This window comes from Meriones unguiculatus, chromosome X (assembly GCF_030254825.1).
Source record: "Meriones unguiculatus strain TT.TT164.6M chromosome X, Bangor_MerUng_6.1, whole genome shotgun sequence".
Taxonomy (NCBI): Eukaryota; Metazoa; Chordata; class Mammalia; order Rodentia; family Muridae; genus Meriones; species Meriones unguiculatus.
This window is the reverse complement of record NC_083369.1, coordinates 14655593-14676684: the sequence shown is the minus strand read 5'-3', so window position 1 is coordinate 14676684 and position 21092 is coordinate 14655593. Positions and strand designations below refer to the sequence as shown.

General features: G+C 35.7%; 1 protein-coding gene across 8 annotated transcripts in view; it reads right to left on the bottom strand.

Moving 5' to 3' along the window:
* The window catches only part of Atrx (ATRX chromatin remodeler), a 156253-nt gene that overhangs the window by 62850 nt on the left and 72311 nt on the right, over positions 1-21092 (bottom strand). For all 8 annotated transcript variants that reach the window (XM_060374617.1, XM_060374619.1, XM_060374622.1 and 5 more), the window contains 5 exons: positions 7447-7580; positions 6835-7008; positions 3965-4058; positions 2222-2324; positions 205-429 (listed from right to left, as the gene is read on the bottom strand). In XM_060374617.1, the coding sequence (XP_060230600.1) occupies positions 205-429; positions 2222-2324; positions 3965-4058; positions 6835-7008; positions 7447-7580 (730 nt within the window). The remainder of the gene's footprint in view (positions 1-204; positions 430-2221; positions 2325-3964; positions 4059-6834; positions 7009-7446; positions 7581-21092) is intronic.

Genomic DNA, 21092 nt, shown 5'->3' with positions numbered 1-21092 from the left:
AATGAGTCTCAAGTGTTTCCAGGTACCTAAGTATACAAAAGTAATAAGCATAGCATATTACCCGTGGTGTAAAACAATTTCACCTAGAAATCTGTAGTTTATTAAAATATTCAACTCTTAAAAAACGGTATGCACCTGTTACATATGTCTATGAAAGTTACATATCAAAACTGAAATGCTATATATCAAATTGAAATTGTTTACTTCTCTTAATTTCTCTCTTTCACGTTCCCTCTCTGCAATCCGTTTTCGCCTCTCTTCCTCTTCTTTAAGGGCATTCTGTGTTTCTGTTCTTAGTTTATCATCTTTAAGAATCTTCCGAATTTTCTTTCTGCCTTTTCCAGGTGACTTAGAATCATCATTTTCATCTTCTTCCTCCTCATCCTCGTCTTCATCATCATCTTCCTTTTTTTCTTCTTCAGAATGGCTCTGCAAAATTTAAACACACACAGTAAAATTGTTCTAATTAATTCACTCCATGTTGTATTATGTAATGCAACAAGAAGAAAACATTTATTAATTAGATCTAAAAATAAAGTGTTGAATAAAAACTCAAATAAACATTAACAAAAAAATATCAGAGCAAATGAATTAAACAAGCATTTATTTTCAAAATGTATACAGTGGCTAATAAGAACATGAAAAGATGTCCAAACTGACAGGACAATGCAAAATAAAATCCAATACCTTAAGAACATACCATTTCATACTCATTGTAACTGCTGTTATTGAATAAAGAAAATATAAAATACTAAATGTCAGAGAACCTGTGAGGTGGTACAGGGTTTTTAAGAATACTAAATGATGTAAACAATATAGAAAAAGTATGTGAAAATCCTAGAAGAAGTTAACATATACTTACTGTATGACCCAGCAATTACAACTTGTATACATACAACCAACTGAAATCAGGAGCAAAAACATCTGAGCAGTCATGTTCATAATTGCATGACCCAAAACAATCACAAGAAAATAAGCCATGCCCATCAACAGACTCATGAGTAAACAATATATTTAGTTAAACATATGCAGTGGTTTATCTAGAAGCAAAAATAAAATGCTGATACATGCTACAATATGGATTAAACTTGAAAACAATTTATCAATAAAATGAGCTAGAAAGAAAAACATAAATATTTTATGTACAAGGTTCTTAAAAATATCAAATTCATAAAATAGGGCCCACCAGGGGCTAAAGAATAGACAGAAAATGACAAAGTTCAGTGGATCTTGGTCTAAAGAGATGGCTCAGTGGTTAAGAATGCTTGCTGCTCTTTCAGAGGGCCTGATTCAGTTCCTAGCACCCCCACATCCAGCGGCTCACAGTGGCCTATTACTCAGTTCCAGGAGATCCGTTGCCCTCTTTTGGCCTCCTTGGATACCTGTGCACACGTGGCATAAAGCCAAACACGCACACATGAAAGCATGCACAAATATAAATAAGTGTTTTGAATGTTTAAAAAAATCTAATGAGTCTGGAGTGTCTGTTTGTGAAAGAAACTGAGGCCACGAAGTAACATGTTTCCAAAGCTGGTGTTTAAAAAAGTGAACCCTTCTTAGCTAGGGGGTTGTCTCATCTGTAGGGCATTTACCTAATATGACTGAGGCCCTATACTCAATAACCAGCACTACACATTAAAAAAGAAAAAAACAAAAAGACTCTTAAGGCACGTACCTGTTATATTAGCACTCAAGAGGCTGAGACAGGAGGAGCAGGAATTTAAAGATAGCCTCAGGTACAGAGTTAGTTCAAGGCCAAGCTGTGCTACATGAACCCTATCTCAGCTGGACTGAGTTACAGGACAGCCAGAACTACATAGTAAGACCCTGCTCAAAAAAGGAAACAAAAATCAGAATATATTGTGTGTAAAAAAAAAAAAAAAACAAAAACTATTTTCAATTCAAAAAGTCGGAAAAATAAATGTAGCCACATGAAGTTTATAATTTTCTGATGCATATAAACATTATATTTGTATTATATTGTAATCTTTTAAATATGAATATAATAATGCATTAAAACAATTATAAACTTTCTTGCTAAAGGAAAAAAATTAAAATTCTTTGCTAAAGAAAAAAAATAAAAAATTTCTTCCCACAAGTGTAAAATTTAAATAAGAAAACAAAATGCAATTACTGAATAAAATTCAAAGAGAAAATAGTGAAGTTACTATTACTAAGTGTGTCAATTATAACTCAGTCAAACAATAAATGCCATTATTGCCTTATTTTCACTGGATGAATCCTCTTGAACCTTAATGCGTCGTCTTTTCTTTTTCTGTTTATAACTCCGCTGATTTTCTTCCAATTCTGCTTTCTTTGCAGACCTGAAGAAAATTGTAAATCTAAAATTAAATGTTCCAGTCAAGTTTCCTCCAATGATTTTTGTATGACTTTGGAAATACTATGTATATCCTGCACATATGCCATAGCACTGAGCAGCACATACAAATATACACCATGTCATTATTTTAGTAGTGATAAAAACATTTACCACCTTGAACATTTCTAAATGTATAGCTTAGTAGTGTTAATAACACTGTCCTTTTTAGGAACTGCTCCATGGAGTAGTATGTGCACAACATGTGCACAACATGCATAAGACCATGGGGTTTCATTCCCAGAACTACAAAGTCAAGCAATTAAAAAAAAAAAAAAAGCAATGTTGAGAGGTTGGGAAAATAGTTTAGGTTGTATAACTATAAAATACAAAGCCGGAGGTCCAATCCCTACCACAGGGCAAACTGGGAATGGTGGTAAATACCTGTCATCTCAGTACCCAAGAGGTGAAAACAAGAGTAAGGAAAGTTCAAGGTTAAAAAAAATCAAAATGAAAACAAAACAACAACAAACAACAACAAAATATTACCAGGCAGTGGTGGCACGTGCTTTTAATCCCAGCATGCAGGAGGTAGAGGCAGGTGGATTTCTGTAATTTTGAGGCCAGAATGTTCTACAAATCAAGGTTCAGGACAGGCAGGGTGGGTGTAAAGAAAAACCCTATCTCAAAAACAAAATCCCAAAAATTCAAGATCATCCACGGCTACAAAGTAAGTTCAAGGCCATCAAGGCCAGCAGCCTGAATTATATTAAACTAAAAAAAAAAAAAAAAAAAAGGAAGATAGAGAGAAAGAAAAAAGGGAGAAAGGGAGGGAAGGAAGGAGAAAGAAAGGGTAAGGGTAGAAGGAGGGAAGGAATAAAGGAAGGAAAGAAAGGAAGAAGAGAAAATGAGGAAGGTCTCTGCCTATATCTCAATTAGCAGTTTTTGCTGAGAAGACACAGAGCCCTGGGTTCAATCATCAGCACTATATAGACCAGGTAGGTATAACTACTTTTTGTTAATTTTCATTAATATATATTCATTTATACAATGTGATAGATTTCAGAAACATTTTTATTCAAACATATCATGTACTTAGACCAAATTCATTCCCCATCCTTTTCCTCCTGATTTCCTCTTTCATCTATTTGTATGTGTGAGTGTGCACGAACACGCACACATACCTGTGCCAGGCCACGTGTGGCACTTAAAGAACATGCAGGAATCAGTTCTGTCTTTATATCAATTTAGTCCCAGAGATCAGAATAATCAGCAAGTACCTTTACCCAGTGAGCTTTCTCACTAGCCCCTCTTTCTCTTTTAACAATTAATTTCAAATGAAAATATCATATATTATATTCACTTAACTTTCTTTGCAATTGTAGCAAAATTGGAAAGTATATAGGTTAATTCCTAACATCATGAAGAGGGAGGGGGGGCACAGCAAATATGCAGAGATCAGTGAACAACTGGTAGGATTTGGATCTCTCCTTCTACCATGTGAGGTCCTAGGGAACACCTTGAGGACATCAGGCTTACCAGTGGGCAGCCTTACTTACTGGGCCATTCCCATTGGCTCGATTTCTAACACTGAAAAATAAAGCAAGACAAAAAAATAAAAAAATAAAAAAACAGTAGAAGACTGACCTTGTTCTAGGTCGCTGTTCATCCTCAGATTCACTGACCTCTTCACTAACTCCCGATTCCTGAAAGTCGGTGTCTTCTGAATCTTCACTGCTCACTTCAATTTAGAAAGACATGAGTTACTCAATAATTTTTCCAAAGAAATAAAATCCACTAAGTAACTGCACTTTTAAACATTAGAGAATTATCACGAGTACATATATAAATACATATCGCATAAGATGTACCATTCAAGGCCACCATGGTAGCACACCCCATTAATCCAAGCACTCAGGAGGCCGAGGCAGGTGGATCTCTGTGTTTGAGGACAGCCTGGTCTATAGAGCAAGATCCAGGACATGCAGAGAGCTACACAGAGAAATCCTGTCTCAAAAAAAAGATATAAATTTCATGATTCAAATGGCAGAGGCTGAACATCCTTGATCAGTAAACCTGAAATGCTCCAAAATCTGAAGCCTGTACGAATCAATATACTCCATGAGTAAAAACATCTAAACCGCTGTGCTAAGTTGCTGTCAAAATAAGGGTGCACTAGGAATACTGCATAAAACTACCTTTGAGCTATATACATGAGGTGCAGATGACACATGAATGAAGTCTGTATTATGACATGGGTCCCTTCCGCAAGATCTCTCATTATGTACATACCAATATTTAAAGAAAGAAAACACTAAACCAAAGCATTTCTGGTACCAACCATAGTAGATATGGTATACTAAATCTGTATTTGTAAGTGTGAAATTTTTTCCAGGCATAATTTTAAAATTATACTTCTACATTAAACTGCATTTGTTTGGTAGTATATTTGGATTAAAAAAAAAAAGGATAACTAGCCATACATAAAATATGTAAGTGATAACCAAAGGTAAATTAATGAAAAGTTCAGCTAGTCGAAACAAGAAAAGTAGGCTACTCAACATGAAAGAAAGTGATTATAAACTCTCTGCCAATTAGGATGATTAAAAACCATGTCCAAGACACAGAGAGCAATGACTAAGGACTCTAAAAGGAAAGCAACAGCAGGCAGATTGGTGGTTCAAAGCAAGACCTCAATAATGATTCCTCTATAATTGGAGGAAGACATAGGAAATAACAGCAGTTAAGTGTTATGGGTGATTTTCTTCCTCTGTCTTCTTGTCCTGTTTAGTTTTTTTGTCTGTTTTTTGTTGACATGACCCAAGTGAGAGTCACTTAAGAAGAGGGAACCTCAACTGAGAAAATGTCCTATGAGCAAGCAAAATTGGTCCTTGAGCAAGTCGGTAGGGCATTTTTTTTTTTTTTTTGATTAATGACTAATTGGGGAAGGGAGAATCATTTCAGAAAGTGATGCAACGGGGCAGGCAGTCCTGAGTTGCAGCAAGTCCATGTTGCAACCCATGAGGAATAAGCCAGTAAACATTTCTCTATGGCCTCTGCTTGAGTTCCTGCCTCCAGGTTCACTGCCCAGCTTCCCTCAGTGATAGAAGTACCCTGAGAGATGCAGGATAAAATAAACCCTTTCTTGCCCAACTTGTTTTTCAGTCATGGTGTTCATCACACCATTAGAAACCATCAAGACACTACTGGTTTGGCACAGAAGATAAGCTGACTTGCAAAGCCACAAAGACTGTGGATGGCAAAACTGTCACAGTTTTCTTGTCATGCACTGGGGCCAAACATGAGATCAGATATTGTGACCAGAGTGTAAAGGGCACTTCAAGTGCTGTTTCTCTTTCATTTCTTAATCACAACTATCATAACAGAAGCACTGGAATTCTAGAAGGCCTATCTTTTTGGCCAGGGCACATGGGGAAAGAAAAGTAAAATGAGCTTGGCTCATAACACACAGACAGAAAGTAAAGTGTTCAAACAACGATGGACACACATAGAAAGAACAGACTCTAACATGATGCAAAATGATCAAATCAAACCAATTCATAATTTTGTCTTTGTAAGCATTTATTTGTGCTGGAAACCTTCAACCTCCTCTCTTTTAGATCTTTATAAAATATATAGTCTATTAGTATAATCAGATCACTGTAAATATTTGACACTTGTTAACCAGCTTCCCTTTATGCTTTTCCACTCTCCCCTTTCTAACCTCTCATTACCACTATTCTATTTTCAACTTTATGACATCAAAACTTTAGCTTCCACATAAGAATGTACAGTACTTGTTTTTCTCTGCCAGGTTTATTTCATTTCAAACAATGTAGCCTGATTTTATATATCCTCCTCCATGTTAGTCACATGTATACTCAGATATCCAAATTAAAATCTATTATACCAATTGTTTCTATATTCATTTTTGTATCCATAATACTTAATGTGGTGCTAGACACAGGTAACTTCCTAAACTGCAGCAGGGCAAAGTGGCATAAAACATAATCCCAGTACTCAGAAGGCTAAATAACGATTATCAATTTGATGCCAGACTGGGCTATAGGATAAGACCCTGTCTTAAAAACAGACAAAAATAACAAACTAAGGACATAAATTTCTAATACAAAGAAAACTGAACTTGTGTTGTTTTACATATAAACTCAAAAAAATCTACCCAAATTAGTTATATGTGCTGTCATCTTTTCATAGGAAATCACCTTGGCTATTTGCACTTTTATTGCACTATTTGCAATCTTACATTATCTATATGGTCTTTAAAAATATTTTACTTATTAAGTCAATTCACTTTTCTTCATCACTTTAAAAATGTATGATGACTACCAGTTTCAAACACTGTATGACTGTTGTACTTTAAATTCTTCCTTACCAATGCACTGTACTCTCTTAGGAGCAGTGTTTTAAAGTGTCTGAGCAGATATACTCCAATTTCAATACTAGAACACATTCACAAAACCAGTGTTTTCTTTACACTGAGAATTAAAATGTCTTACCCTTCCTTCTATTTCTTCCTTTGGCTTCTTTGTGCTCTTTAGGCTTTGTCTTTTTTTCTTCTCCAGATTCTCCATCACTCACTGACAGTTTATACCTCAAAAGCCTATGTCTGTATCTTGGCTTCTTAGATTCTTCAGAATCTGAATCTGATTCTGAATTGACTTGATTTGGTGCTTTTAAATAAAAAAGATACATTAATAAAACATTCTGCAATGAACTTTCTTTCAAAGGCTTTAAAAAAACTATTCTGTCTATTCACAATTTCCATAATTTAAGGGAAAACTCCTTGGTATCAATGAGATGTGCACCTTAGCATCACTGGTTAAAACAGGTAATCATTTATCAGCCTTACTGAATATGGAATAACCATCACCAGTACATACCATCTTAAAGTATAAAAGGTTTTTCTTAAAATTTATTGGTAGTAAGTGCAATAACTTATACAATTATCAATAAGACACTCAAAGAAGTTGTGATAATGAAGTCCTAAACATTTCTTAAAACCTCAACTACACTTAACTGAGATTTCTTGGTCAGATATTCTTTACAGTCTAAATGGCTAAGAAATTAAACTACAAATCCAATATATAACTTCTATTCAGAAAGCTCACCATCATCTTCTGGTGTTTCTTCACTCTGTTTACCAGTTCTTTTTTTCTCTCCTTCAGGTTCATCATCTGAAGATCCATCCTCATCAGAGGAAAGATTGGCTTTAATTTCTTCTAAAAGCATCTTCTTGGCAATTCTTTAGAGGAAAAAACAAAAACAAAAACAATAAAAAACTCTATTGGGGGTAAAGTACAGCCAATTAAAACAAAATCTCAAAATAGTAATAAATGTTATGAATAGACTTTATATGCAATTAAGAGACTAGCAGAAACCATGTTTTAACACAAGCTACCAATGAACACCCTTTAAAATGGTTTACTATACTGATTATTCTTCAATTCCATAAAATTCTGTACTATACTGAAAGCTCTTAGAGATTTACTTTATTAATTGTTTTGACCAATTAAAAGTTGATGCTGCCATTCTCCAGTAACTACCATGGGGAGATAGGGTAACAATAGTAAATTCACTTATCCAAATGGCATTCCAAGATAGAAGAACAGAAGAAAAAATTCTCAGAAAAAAATACAATGTATAACAAACTACTCTCTAATAGGAAACAGCATCTCCAACTACAGGATAATATACTTGAACCTTAATTTCACTTTTTTTCATAACTAGGTTAACCATACAAAAGTAACATGATAATATTAAGTACTGAAGCAACCATCAATTGTTAGTAATAGTCAAGTTGGGGCAGGGAAGGGATATGAGTACTACTTGTTACATGGTAAAAGAACACAAATTAACATAAATGAATTTTAAGTTTCAGAAAAAATATACAATAGCTTCACTCACACAATTTCTCAAGATGCTTCTCAATTACTTTGCTAAAAAAAAAATAATTGCTTAATGAGAAAACACAACTTTTACTATTAACCTGAAAGTACACTCCTAGGAAATTTGAGACTGTACTAAAGAAAACTATCTGAATGCGTAAAATGAAAGCAGTAAGTACTTTTTGCCATAAATTCATAAATCACAGTAATTAATAAAAAAAAACTGAGAGAAAAAGCTCACAAAAAAGCTGGCAAGATTCTAACAGCTTGCCATGATTTAATATTTATGAGATAAACATCCATTCGGCAATCAAGACTGAAAACAATTCAGTGACAATGATATTGTTGAGATTATGGAAGTTTTGTTGGGTTTTCCTGGGGTTTTTTTTTGGGGGGGGGTTGGGGTGTTTGTTTGTTTTGAGACAGAGTATCACTATATAACCCTGGGGCTGGCTGTGGACTCAGAGGTCTGCCACTGTTCCAAGTGCTGAGATTAAAGGGGTGCGCCACCAGGTTTGGGCCACCTTGATTTGAAATTCTTCTATTTTCCGGCACGCAGTTTCAATTCAGTCAAGAATTCACTCCTTGATAAAAGGTACTAATATATGTTAAGGCTTCACTTTTAACAGATATGATGGTCACTTGCTGTTTACATTCCAAGATGCAACGCAAACACACCTAGGCTGAAGCAAAATAGGGACTGACTTCCATACATGTTTATTATATGCCATTTAGTACCTTCTTCTTCACACATATAGATCAGAAAACACAGAGAAATCACCAATAGATGAATGAAGCCATGGATGACTTTGCTCCTCTGGTGATTTTTTGCTCTGATTTGTATTTCAATTAAGTCCAGATTAAATCACCTCAAATTAAGTCTTAACTAAAGCTAAGGAAGCAAGTTTGGCTCAACAGTGGTGCTGGCTTGTACTGCATATAGAGAGCATTTCACTAACAGTAGAATAATTAAGGGTTGCTGTTAATAAGCTATTACCAAACAAAAGAAAGTTCTTTAAAACTGAATGAAAGGATCTTTATGGAAAAGTTAATATACAGAACCAGGAAAATCTTTCACAAGTTAAATTAGGCAATACATTGTAGATAAATGCAACTATATGTATGCTGAGTTGTAGATTAGAAATGGAACACTATATTTCACTAGAAGCAACAACATTTATGACAACTTGGGTAAATAATACAGAGCAAATAAAACTACATTCTGAATTTACTTTAAATGTCAATGCAGTAATAGGACTTCAGTTTGTAACTCCAATTCAAAAAGCCTTAAAAGTTCATGCTAACTATAAAAAAACATATTGTTAATAGTAGGCAGCCACATAATTTTTCTTCAAATTCTAGATTCTTAAGAATATGCCTGGAGGGCTCTAACATGTCAGCAACCAGTGCAGACTGTAGCTCAAGGGCAGAGGATCCGAAACTCTCAAACTGTTGAGTAGAGGGGTGGCTGAAGCCAGAGCATTGATTCTGAGGCTTCACGGGATAGAAGGGACAACCTGTAAGCTAGGAGGATTGGGATCCCAGGTCACCCACAGACATCTCCAGGGTCTGAGAGTAGCAAACATTTGATGCCCTGCACTTTCCCTTGCTGCAGCAGCTACCCAAAGCACGGGCCTCCTGGCTCTGCTGAGGCAGATTGCTGCTCCATACATAAGCTTCCCTGCTCAGTGACTAAGACTGTGGAAGTGGCCCAAATATGGGCCTCCTTAAGCAGCAGCTAAACAGCAGACACCACTGAGAGATCTCCTACACTTTCATTTGTCCCTGCGGGCCCAAATCTTGGGACCCCTGAACTTTCCACATATGCCAAATGAGTGCACCTTCAAGAGAGGGCAGAACTGCAGATCCAGGATTCCTCTACACTAGCAGCCAGACACAGGATACCTCCCACCCACACCCTCACTGTGGGCAACAAAGGGATCTCTGGGACAGAATTCTCAACATTGAAGCCCCTTTTCTGTGGGGCTCCCTGGGGAGTTCAGGCACACAATTCCTGCAAAGAGATGGTGCAACCCAGGGAGATATGAGTGCCTGGAGGACAGTATGACAGGCCTGTGGGACAGTGAAGCATTCAGGACACCTGATCATGCCCACTGAGACAAGGAACTGCTCCAGGACCCCCTCTTGCGCTAACACTCTACCCTTCCAGGCATCTACACACTTTAGCACCCTGTCCTCCAAGGCACACTTCCACACACCATGCTTGCACACATGCGCCTGCAACATTCCTCCCTTGGTGAAGCTGAAATACCATCATCTACTCTCAAGCCAGTGGACCTCTCTCCTCTTCACTGAAGAATACTCCAGACTCCACAGACAGATGGACGCAGTCCCAAGTACAGACTCCAGAAACAAACAGCAAAAGTTACAGATAAGAAGATGGATAGAGAATGGTGTAAGAACACATCCAACAAAAATCAGTACATCCTGGCTTCAACAGCAACCCCCAAAATCAATGGATATTGTAATTCATTAGAAACATAGGAAAATGATCTCAAATTCATGTATATTCAGTTATTAGAGGCACATACAGAACCATATAAGAGGAAACAAATAAAAGAAAAAAACACAGGCCATCATGACCAGACAGGAAAACAAATACAAACAGATGCAGGAAATGGTACAAGACATGAAACAGAAATAGAATCAATTAAGAAAATACAAACAAAGAAAATCCTGGAGCTGGAGAACTTAGAGAAAGGATCAAGAACCACAAAGGTAAGCATCACCAACAGAATAAAAGATATGGAAGAGAGAATCTCAGGCCCTGAAGATACAGCTGAAGACACACTGATATATCTCTCAAGGAGAACATAAAACTGGAAAAGTCTCAAACACAAAACATCTAAGATATCAAGAATACCATGAAAAGATGAAATCTAAGAATAATAGGAATAGATGAAAAAAAAAAAAAAAAAAGATTCCAGGCTCTAAGGTCCAGAAAATACTTTTTCAAAAGAATCATAGAAGAAAGTTTTCTCAACTTAAAAGAAACAGATGATCCTAAACATGCAAGAGGCTTACAGGACACCAAATAGACTAGACCAGAAAGGAAACTCCTCATGTCACATAACAGTCAAAACACTAAATCTACAGAACAAAGAAAAAATATTAAAAGCAGCAAGGGTAAAAGGCCAAGTAACATACAAAGGCAGACCTATCAGAATCACATCTGACTTCTCAACAGAAACCATGAAACACAGAAGGGCCTGAGCAGATGTCAGGCAGAATCCAAGAGAACACAGATGTCAAACCGGACAACTATACCCAGAAAAACTTTCAATAAACATAGATGGAAAAAACAAAATATTCCGTGACAAAACTAAACGTAAACAATGTCTACACAGCAACCTGGCCCTACAAAAGATACTAGAATGAAAACTCCAATCTAATGAAACCAACTACACGTAAGAAAACACAGAATATAGATAACACCACAATGAAAAAAATAAAAGAAAACAAGCACAGAAACACACTATCACCTCCAACTCGACAATAAAAGGAATATTCGTTGGTCATATTATTTATCAACATCAAAAGACTCAATTCTCCAACAAAAAGACATAGACTAAGAGGATGTTTATGGAAACAGGATTCAACATTTTGCTGTACCCAAGAAACACACCTCTGTAATAAAGATAAACATTACCTCAAAGTAAAGGGCTAGAAAAAAAGGCTTTTATAAATTTCAACCAAAATTAATCAAAAAAGATGAGGAGGGGCATTTCATTTTCAAAGGAAAACACCACCAGGAGGCTATCACAATCCTGAACATCTATGCAACAAATACAAGAGGACCTGCATTTGCAAATGAAACATTATTAAAGCTTAAATCACACATTGATCCCAACACCTTAATTGTGGGAGACTTAGACACTCCACTCTCACCAAGGGACAGATCATGTACAAAGAAGATAAATAGGGACATTAATTACACTTACAGAAGTCCTACATCAAATAGACTAATAGATGTCTCCAGAACTTTTCAACAAAACTCAAATGCCTTCTCAGCACCTCAGGGCACATTATCAAAAATTGACCATATACTCAGGAACAAAGCAAGCCTCAGCAGATACAAGAAGACTGAAATAATCACTTGCACCAAATCAAACTACCATGGCCTAAAACTAGACCTCAACAACAACAAAAATAACAAAAAGCCTACATACACATGAAAACTAAACAACTCTCTATTCAATGACAGCTAGGACAGGGAGGAAATTTAAAAACACTAAAAGACTTCCTAAAATTCAATAAAAATGAAGGCACAAGTTACCCAAATGTATGGGACACAATGAAAGTGGTACTAAGAGGAAAATTATATCATTAAGTATATTCAAAAAGAAGCTTCAATAATACAAACAAAAACAAAACACACAAAAAAAGTTTGAGACATCTCATATAAGCAAATTAAAGGCACACCTAAAAGCCCTAGAATAAAAATATGCAGACACACCCAAGAGGAGTATACGATTGGAAATAACCAAACTTAGTTGCACTCAGTGAGTGAGAAACAAATACAACAATTAAAAGAATCAAACAAACCAGGAGCTGATTCTTTGAGAAAATCAACAAGATAGACGAACCCTTAGCCAAACTAATTAAAAGGCACAGAGACACTATCCAAATCAGCAAAATCAGAAACAAAGAGGAGGACATAACAACAGACAATGAGGAAATCCAAACAATCATTGGGTCTCAGTACAAAAACCTATACGCCACAAAATTTGAAAATCTAAAAGAAATGGACAATTTTCTTGATGAATTCCATTTGCCAAAATTAAGCCAAGACTAGGTGAATATATTGAATAGTTCTATATCTCCCAAGGAAACAGAGGCAGTCATCAAAAGTCTCTCTTCAAAAAAAAAAGAACATTACCAAACTCATTCTATGAGGCCAAAGTCACCTTGATACCTAAACCACATAAAGACACACACACAAAAAAAAAAAAATTTCAGACCACTCTGATGAACATTGACACAAAAATACTCAATAAAATACTTGCAAACAAAATCCAAGAACACATGAAAGATATCATCCACCATGACCAAGTAGGGGTCATCCCAGACATGCCAGGGTGGTTCAATATATGGAAATCCACCAATGTAGTCCACCATATAAACAAACTGAAGGAGAAAAAAACACGATTATCTCCTTAGATAGCTAAAAAGAATTTGACAAAATTCAACACTCATTCATGTTCAAAGTCTTGGAGAAATCAAGGATACAAGGCACATACCTAAACATAGTAAGGACAATATACAGCAAGCCTATAGCCAACATCAAAATAAATGGAAAGAAACTTAAATCAATCCTACTGAAATCGGGGACAAGGCAAGGCTGCCCACTCTCCATATCTCTTCAACATAGTGCTTAAAGTCCTAGCTACAGCAATAAGACAACTAAAGTAGATCAAGGGGATACAAATCAGAAAGGAAGAAGTCAAAGTATCACAATGTGCAGACAATATGATAGTACATATGAGTGACCCCAAAAATTCTACCAGAGCACTCCTATAGCTGATGAACACCTTTAGCAAAATGGCTGGATACAAAATTAACTGAAAAACTCAGTAGCCCTCTTGTGTACAAAAGACAAAAGGACTGAAAATGAAATTAGGGAAACAACACCCTTCACAATAGCCACAAATAACATTAAGTACCTTGGTGTGACTCTAACCAAGAAAGTGAAAGACCTGCTTGAAAAAAACTTCAAGTCTCTGAAGAAATAAATTGAAGAAGATATCAGAAGATGGAAAGATCTCCCGTGCTCGTGGACCATTAATATTAGCATATTGAAAATGGCCATCCTATTAAAAGCAATCTACAGATACAATGCAATCCCCATCAAATTTCCAACACAACTCTTTACAGACCTTGAAAGAAAAACCCTCAATTATATATGAAAAAACAAAAAACGGAGAAGTGCTAAAATAATTCTGTACAATAACAGATTGTCAGAAGCTTTCTCTATCCCTGATCTCAAGCTGTACTGCAGAACAATAGTAATAAAGAATGCATGGTACTGGCATAGAAACAGGCTGGAGGATCAATGGAATAGAATCGAGGACTCAGAAATAAACCCACACACTTATGGACACCTCATTTTTGACAAAGATGCCAAAAACATACAATGGAAAAAAACATAGCATCTTCAACAAATGGTGCTAGGTTAACTGGATGTTTACATGTAGAAAAATGAAAATAGATCCATATTTTTTACCTTGCACAAAACTAAAGTCCAAGTGGATCATAGACTTCCATATAAAAACAGACACACTAAACCTGTTGGAAGAAAAAGTGGGGAAGAGCCTTGAACTCATTGGCACAGGAGACAACTTCCTAAACACAACAACAACAGCACAGGCTCTAAAATCAACAATCAAAAAATGGGACCTCAAGAAACTAAAAATCTTCTGTAAAGCAAAGGACACTGTCATCAGAACAAAACAACAGCCTACAGACTGGGAAAGGATCTTCACCAACCCTACCTTTGACAAGGGGCTAATAATATCCAGAATATATAAAGAACTCAAGAAGTTAAAAAGCAACAAACCAAGAAATTTAATTAAAAAATGGGGTATGGAGCTAAACAGAGAATTCTCTGTAGAGGAATAGAGAATGGAAGAGAAACACCTAAAGAGATGTTCAATGCCCTTAGCCATCAGAGAAATGCAAATCAAAAGGACCCTGAGATTTCACCTTACACCCATCAGAATAGCAAAAGTTAAAAACTCAAGTGACACATGCTAGAGAGGTTGTGGAGAACTGGGAACCCTCCTCCATTGCTGGTGGGAATATAAACTTGTACAACCACTTTGGAAAACAATCTGGCGCTTTCTCAGACAATTAGGAATAGCGCTCCCTCAAGATCCAGCTATACCACTCCTAGGCATATATCCAAAAGATCATCAAGTATACAACAAGAACATTTGCTCAACCATGTTCATAGCAGCTTTATTCATAATTGCCAGAATGTGGAAACTACCCAGATTTCTTTCAACTGAGGAATGGAAACAGAATCTGTGGTACATTTATATAATGGAATACTATTCTGCAATTAAAAACAAGGAAATCATGAAATTTGCAGGCAAATGGTAGCAACTAGAAAAGATCATCTTGATTGAGCTATTCCAGAAGCAAAAAGACACACATGGTATATACTCACTCATAAGTGGTTATTAGCCATATAATATAGGATAAACATAATAAACTCTGTACACCTAAAGAATCTAAGCAAGAAGGACCCTGTGTAAGATTATTACCCCTCACTCAGAAAGGCAAACTGGATGGACATCGGAAGAGGGAGAAAACAGGGAACAGGACAGGGGCCTACCATAGAGGGCCTCTGAAAGACTCTACCCAGCAAGGTATCAAAGCAGATGCTAAGAAATCATAGCCAATTTGAGCAGAGTACAGAGAATCTTATGATGGAAGGGGGAGATAGACTCTACAAGGAGATTAACAGAACCAAAAATTCTGGGCACAGCATTCTTTGAAAAGACCGATACTCCAACCAAGGACCATGCATGGATATAACCTAGACCCTCTGCACAGATGTAGCCCATGACAGCTCAATCTCCAAGTGGATTTCCTAGTAATGGGATCAGGAACTGTCTCTGACATGAACTCAGTGGCTTGCTCATTGATCACCTCCCCCTGAGGGGGTAGCAGCCTTGCCAGTCCACAGAGGAAAATGTAGCCAGTCCTGATGAGACCTGATAGGCTGGGATCAGAGGGAAGGGGAGGAGGACCTACAAGTGGACTGGGCTCAGGGCATGGGACCAGAAGAAGCGGGAGGGTGGGATTAAAAGGAGATGAGAGAGGGGGCTACAACTGAGATATAAAACGAATAAGTTGTAATAAATAAAAAATTTAAAATTAAAAAAATGTTTAAATGGAAAGTCAAAATATAAATCTACCTAATTTATTATCAAGTTTTATATTGTCAAATAAATACAGGATATTATGGTAAATAATATGATAGAATGATATTCACTAATAAATTATTCAATAAATCACAAAAAATGAAATCAGAACCACATATTAAAGAATTTTAACTTGCCAATAAACTTCAGTAATTTTATAATATGGGGAATAATTACAGTTACGTTAAAAAGAAATAAACCACAAATTTCAAAGAAAGGTCATTTTCTTTGAAGTCACTAGTTACGTATAAAGTAATGGAAACTCCTTAAGTTTTACAAGACAAGGGCATTTTAAAACTGCCCTTGAACATCATTTTACCAAAGGAAAATCTATGTATAGCAAAGGTTACAGTTGAATCATTTCACATGAATTATGACTGGTGAATAACTAGAGAGGTGGCAAAATTGTAAGCACATGCATCACTCTTCCACAAGACACGAGTTTAATCCCAAGCACCAACATTAGGCAGCTCACTACCATCTGTAACTCTAGCACTAGGGGCATCCACTATCACTGGCCTCTGTGGGCACTTGCACTCATGTGCACATACCACCACACAGACATAATTATAAATTAAAATAAAAGTAAACTTAAAAAGGAAAATTAAAACCTGACGGTTTAAGCCAAATATGTCAAGGCATGACTGTTATAATTCTAACCTATAACATAATCTGTTACATGTCAAACTGACCTAAGTAAGGGCTGAGGACAACCTTCTAAATGACTAGTCAGAAAGCATGCTGAGGTGAGATATGCCCCACCTACAAAGACTGCTGTGAGATGCTTTAAAGGGAAACTCCACTACCTTAACTCTGGAGTCACGGGTCACAGAAACTTCAAAGACATCATCACTTGAGTCCCAGCTGAGGCTGGCAAAGCATCATTTTGGAGGCCTCAGCTGGACTCACACTGGTAGGCATGTGATGGATGTATAGTCATGATCCCTAGTTGATTCTGTTGCTCTGAAGTTTCCTTTCTTGAGGCTTTCAAGGACGTTTCTGGGAAACTTATCCAGGCAACAAGGTACTGCCCCTGGAACTTCCTATCAGAAGCATTAAAGGCACAGACTATGGCATTCTTATGGAAGCAAGCCTGGGCAAGATCCCAAAGTAAAAAGAGCTTCCATTTTCCTGAAAGGAAAGGAAAGTAAAGGGGAGAAAGTAAAACAATATAGAAGAGGGGTAAAACCTTACAAACAATGATCAGGCTGATGCCTAAGAGAATAATAGGACTCCCAAATCCATATGAACTAAGTCTTCTAAATTACACAGTAGACACTAAGACAATAAAGCCTTATTATAGCTCATCTTAAAAAAAATAGCAAAAAGTAGGAAATGAGCCTAATAACACAATCAGAAAAACAAAATTAAAAAGCTAAAAAAGCTGTAAGAAATTATCATCCTATATAGAAAAGAATTGCTTTGTTAAAAGTGATCAAACAAGGAAAGGGTAGGGAAAGGGAAGAGAAAGGGAAGGGAGGGGGGGACAGAGGGGAAAAGGGAAGGAAAAGGAAAGGAAAGGAAAGCTGCTTCTTGCTGATATATAAATCAATAATTGAAATCAGTGAATTTCTTTATAAGGAAGGATTCTCAAGGATATCCTGTACCAGACAGCTTTAGAAAAAGCCATAACAAAAGTGACACAAAACATTAGAGCCAAAAGTCAGAACCCTACATTCCAGTTAGAGATTACAAATGACATAATCAAGTAAACAAAGATAGTGTGACAAACACAACAGGAAAGCCTAAGAACCTGCATCCCAATCAGTTTCAGGTGCCATTGTTATACTCTCTGGTCATGAACTACTTCTATGTTGATGATTGCCTGGATAAACACATCACTGTCATTCTAAAAGATAAATGTTCGTGTTTGAGTATACATATACATGCACTTCATAGCCAGTCAAATATTTATGTTTTTACAAATGAACAAATCCAAGTTTTGACTTTTAAAGATTTTCTATTTAAAAGAACTCTCAGTATCTATACTCTACTATGCTTTTTATCTCTAAACTACAGTGACATCGAGTCATGTAGCCTACAACTACTATTTTATAATTTGAGAGGCTCTGAAAACAAGTTTAAGAAAACTGACAAATTAAAATTATATTTTTGTAATGCCAATGACTTGCTTGTCCCGATATATAAGCAAAAAAGAAACTTCAGAACAATTGTTTTGTTTGTTTTTTTTTTTTACATTCTGCACAAAGTATCACAGCAGAATATATAGTTCACAAAGTAAGATCATTGGCTTAAATACACGTTATTTAGACAACAGAGTTTCTAAGTATATTTAACACAAAGACACCACATTACACTTTTCTGGTTCATTTGTAAAACAATCCAAAGGCCTAAAGTTGTGGAATGTTTACTATTTTCAGGAAGAAAAAAATGGTAAACAAATATCTGTCCAACAGAGTGTAAGGCATTGTTTTAATTGATGTTACGTTCTTCAAAGGTTGATTTTTTTTCAATAAAAAATTTCAAAGTACTGTAAAAAATTTTCAAATTTTATACTAATATATTATTTTAACTCTGGTTCAAGCTCCCTTGCTATGAAGTTTTCTAAAAGGTAACTAAGGCATGATGATCTATACCCAGAAACGATAGAATTCACAAGGAATTCAGTAAATCATCAAAAGCTAAACAACAGTTCCAATTGCTTCTTCAGTCACATGTCCTATAGAGGCTGTAATCAGTGACAAGCACCCCTCTTTTCTTTTTTGTTGAGTACCAGAAAATTAATATCCAAATATTATTTTCTAAAAAACAAAAATCAGGACTAGCAAAGGAAAAGCTGTGTAAAATTAAGAACTCATAGACAGAACCCAAGGTGATGGTACATGCCTTTTCTCCCTGCACTCTAGCAGCAGAGGCCAGTGAAGCTTTTGAGTTCAAGGCCAACCTGGTCTAAACAGCCTCCAAGTCGGTAAGAATTGTTTAAAAAAAGAAAAAAACAAGAACCCATGGTTATTAATATTTTACACACGGGCTATTCTGCTTAAACCACACTGAATTAGAAAATGAGTATTTAAGCTGGGCATGGTGGTGTACACCTTTAATTCCAGCACTTGGGAAGCAGAGGCAGGTAAATCTCTGTGAGTTCAAGGCCAACCTGGCTTACAGAGCTCCAAGACAGGCAGGGCTACACAGAGAAAGCATGCCTGGAAAAACTGGAAAAAAAAATAAATAAATAAATAAAGAAGAGAAAAGGAAAGAAAAGGAAAAAAAATAAAATTAGTATTTCCTGACTTTAGAGAAATTTTAAGAAAAAAAAATAACACCAATATGGGAAATTTAGTTATATTAAAGAATTCATTATTTTATTCATTATTCTTATACTGAAAATGAAAACAGAATTAAAAACCACAATTATAAAATATCTAAGTTTAAAACAAAGGGTATAGAGTCAGAAAAATGAGTTACTTTTGCTAACAGTAACTTACAGACTTTCTCATGGCAGACTATTTCTCATTTGCTCAAAGTCCTAATATCACCAAAGCACAGAAAGCAAGAAAGGCTATTTAGTATAATGTCTAAGGCCTACCCACAGGAGAAAGGTCACCAATCCTGACTGTATTTCTTTCTTTGATGAATTGTCTAGTACAAAAAGACAACTGCAATGAGTTTAATCGTTGGCCAGTGAATCCTATCTATAGCTTTTGGCACTTCCATTAGACTTAATTGACTATATTTACCAGAACCATATAAATGATGTAACTGAAAATTTTTACCTTAAAACTTGTAAATACTTAAAGCCTAAAGGTAAATCCAAACTAAAAGAAAAACAAAATTATTTACTTCAATGCTTTCTGTTTTTTAAGTACAATGAAGATTCGAAATAATTTTAATAACCAAAAAAGTACCATTAAAATGAAAAAAAAAAAACACACAGGAAAAAAATTCTAGACTTAGCAAATTTGTATAGAGAACAGGATCATCTGGAAATGTATTTCAAATGCAAGCCATATTAAGAGACTTGTGATATATTTATTTCACTAAGTCTACCGAAGTTAGATAAGTAACCATTAAATATCTTCATTATATGATGATCAACATCCAGGAATCATTAGTCTCTTCCCAAGTAATTATTAATAATACAAAGCCACCATTTATAGAATATCCACATCATACAGACAGAGAAGTAAAAAATAATTTGTATATTTCCTAGTCTAAAAGGCAAAAACCTAGCCAGCCAGATGTGGTGGTGCACAGCTGTATTCCCAATACTCAGGGAGGCAGAGGCAGGCAGATTTCTGTGAATTCAAGGCCAGCCTCAGTGACAATGAGTCCAGAACAGCCAAGGATACATGGAGAAACCCTTCCTCAAAAAACAAAACAAAACAAAACATCAAAAAATAAATAACAATTTAAAAAATAAAAATAAAAAGCAAAAACCTATTGCCAAATAAAACAAGAATCCCAGTCTTCTCCAACTTTGATCAATAATCTCCATACCAGAATTTGCATTTATGTGCTTGTGTGTGTTCATCACTAATATGATGGACATGCATTAATATTCTATTACTGAAGCCCATTGACAGTATAAGTTTTAAAATATATACAAAGAGAAAATATTTGGTTAAAAAGCCCCAGTTATACTGATCAAAACATAAAGAAATCCCAATATATGTATATACTGAACATTCCTAATCCCTAAATCTGCTATGCTCTGAAATCTTTTGGATTTGTAGAGCTGGATGGGACATTCAAATGGTAAAGTCTAGGCAGGTATAACATCTTAAAAATTCCCAAATTCTCATACACTACTGTTCCCATGAATTTGGGCTAAGAATTGCAAACCAAAAGTTTTTCAACTATATGGCATGTCTTTTCAAAGCAAGAACCAATTTAAAACTAAACTAAGTATTAAAAAGCAAATGAAACTGACATATATTGTAACTTAAAGAACTCTGACCA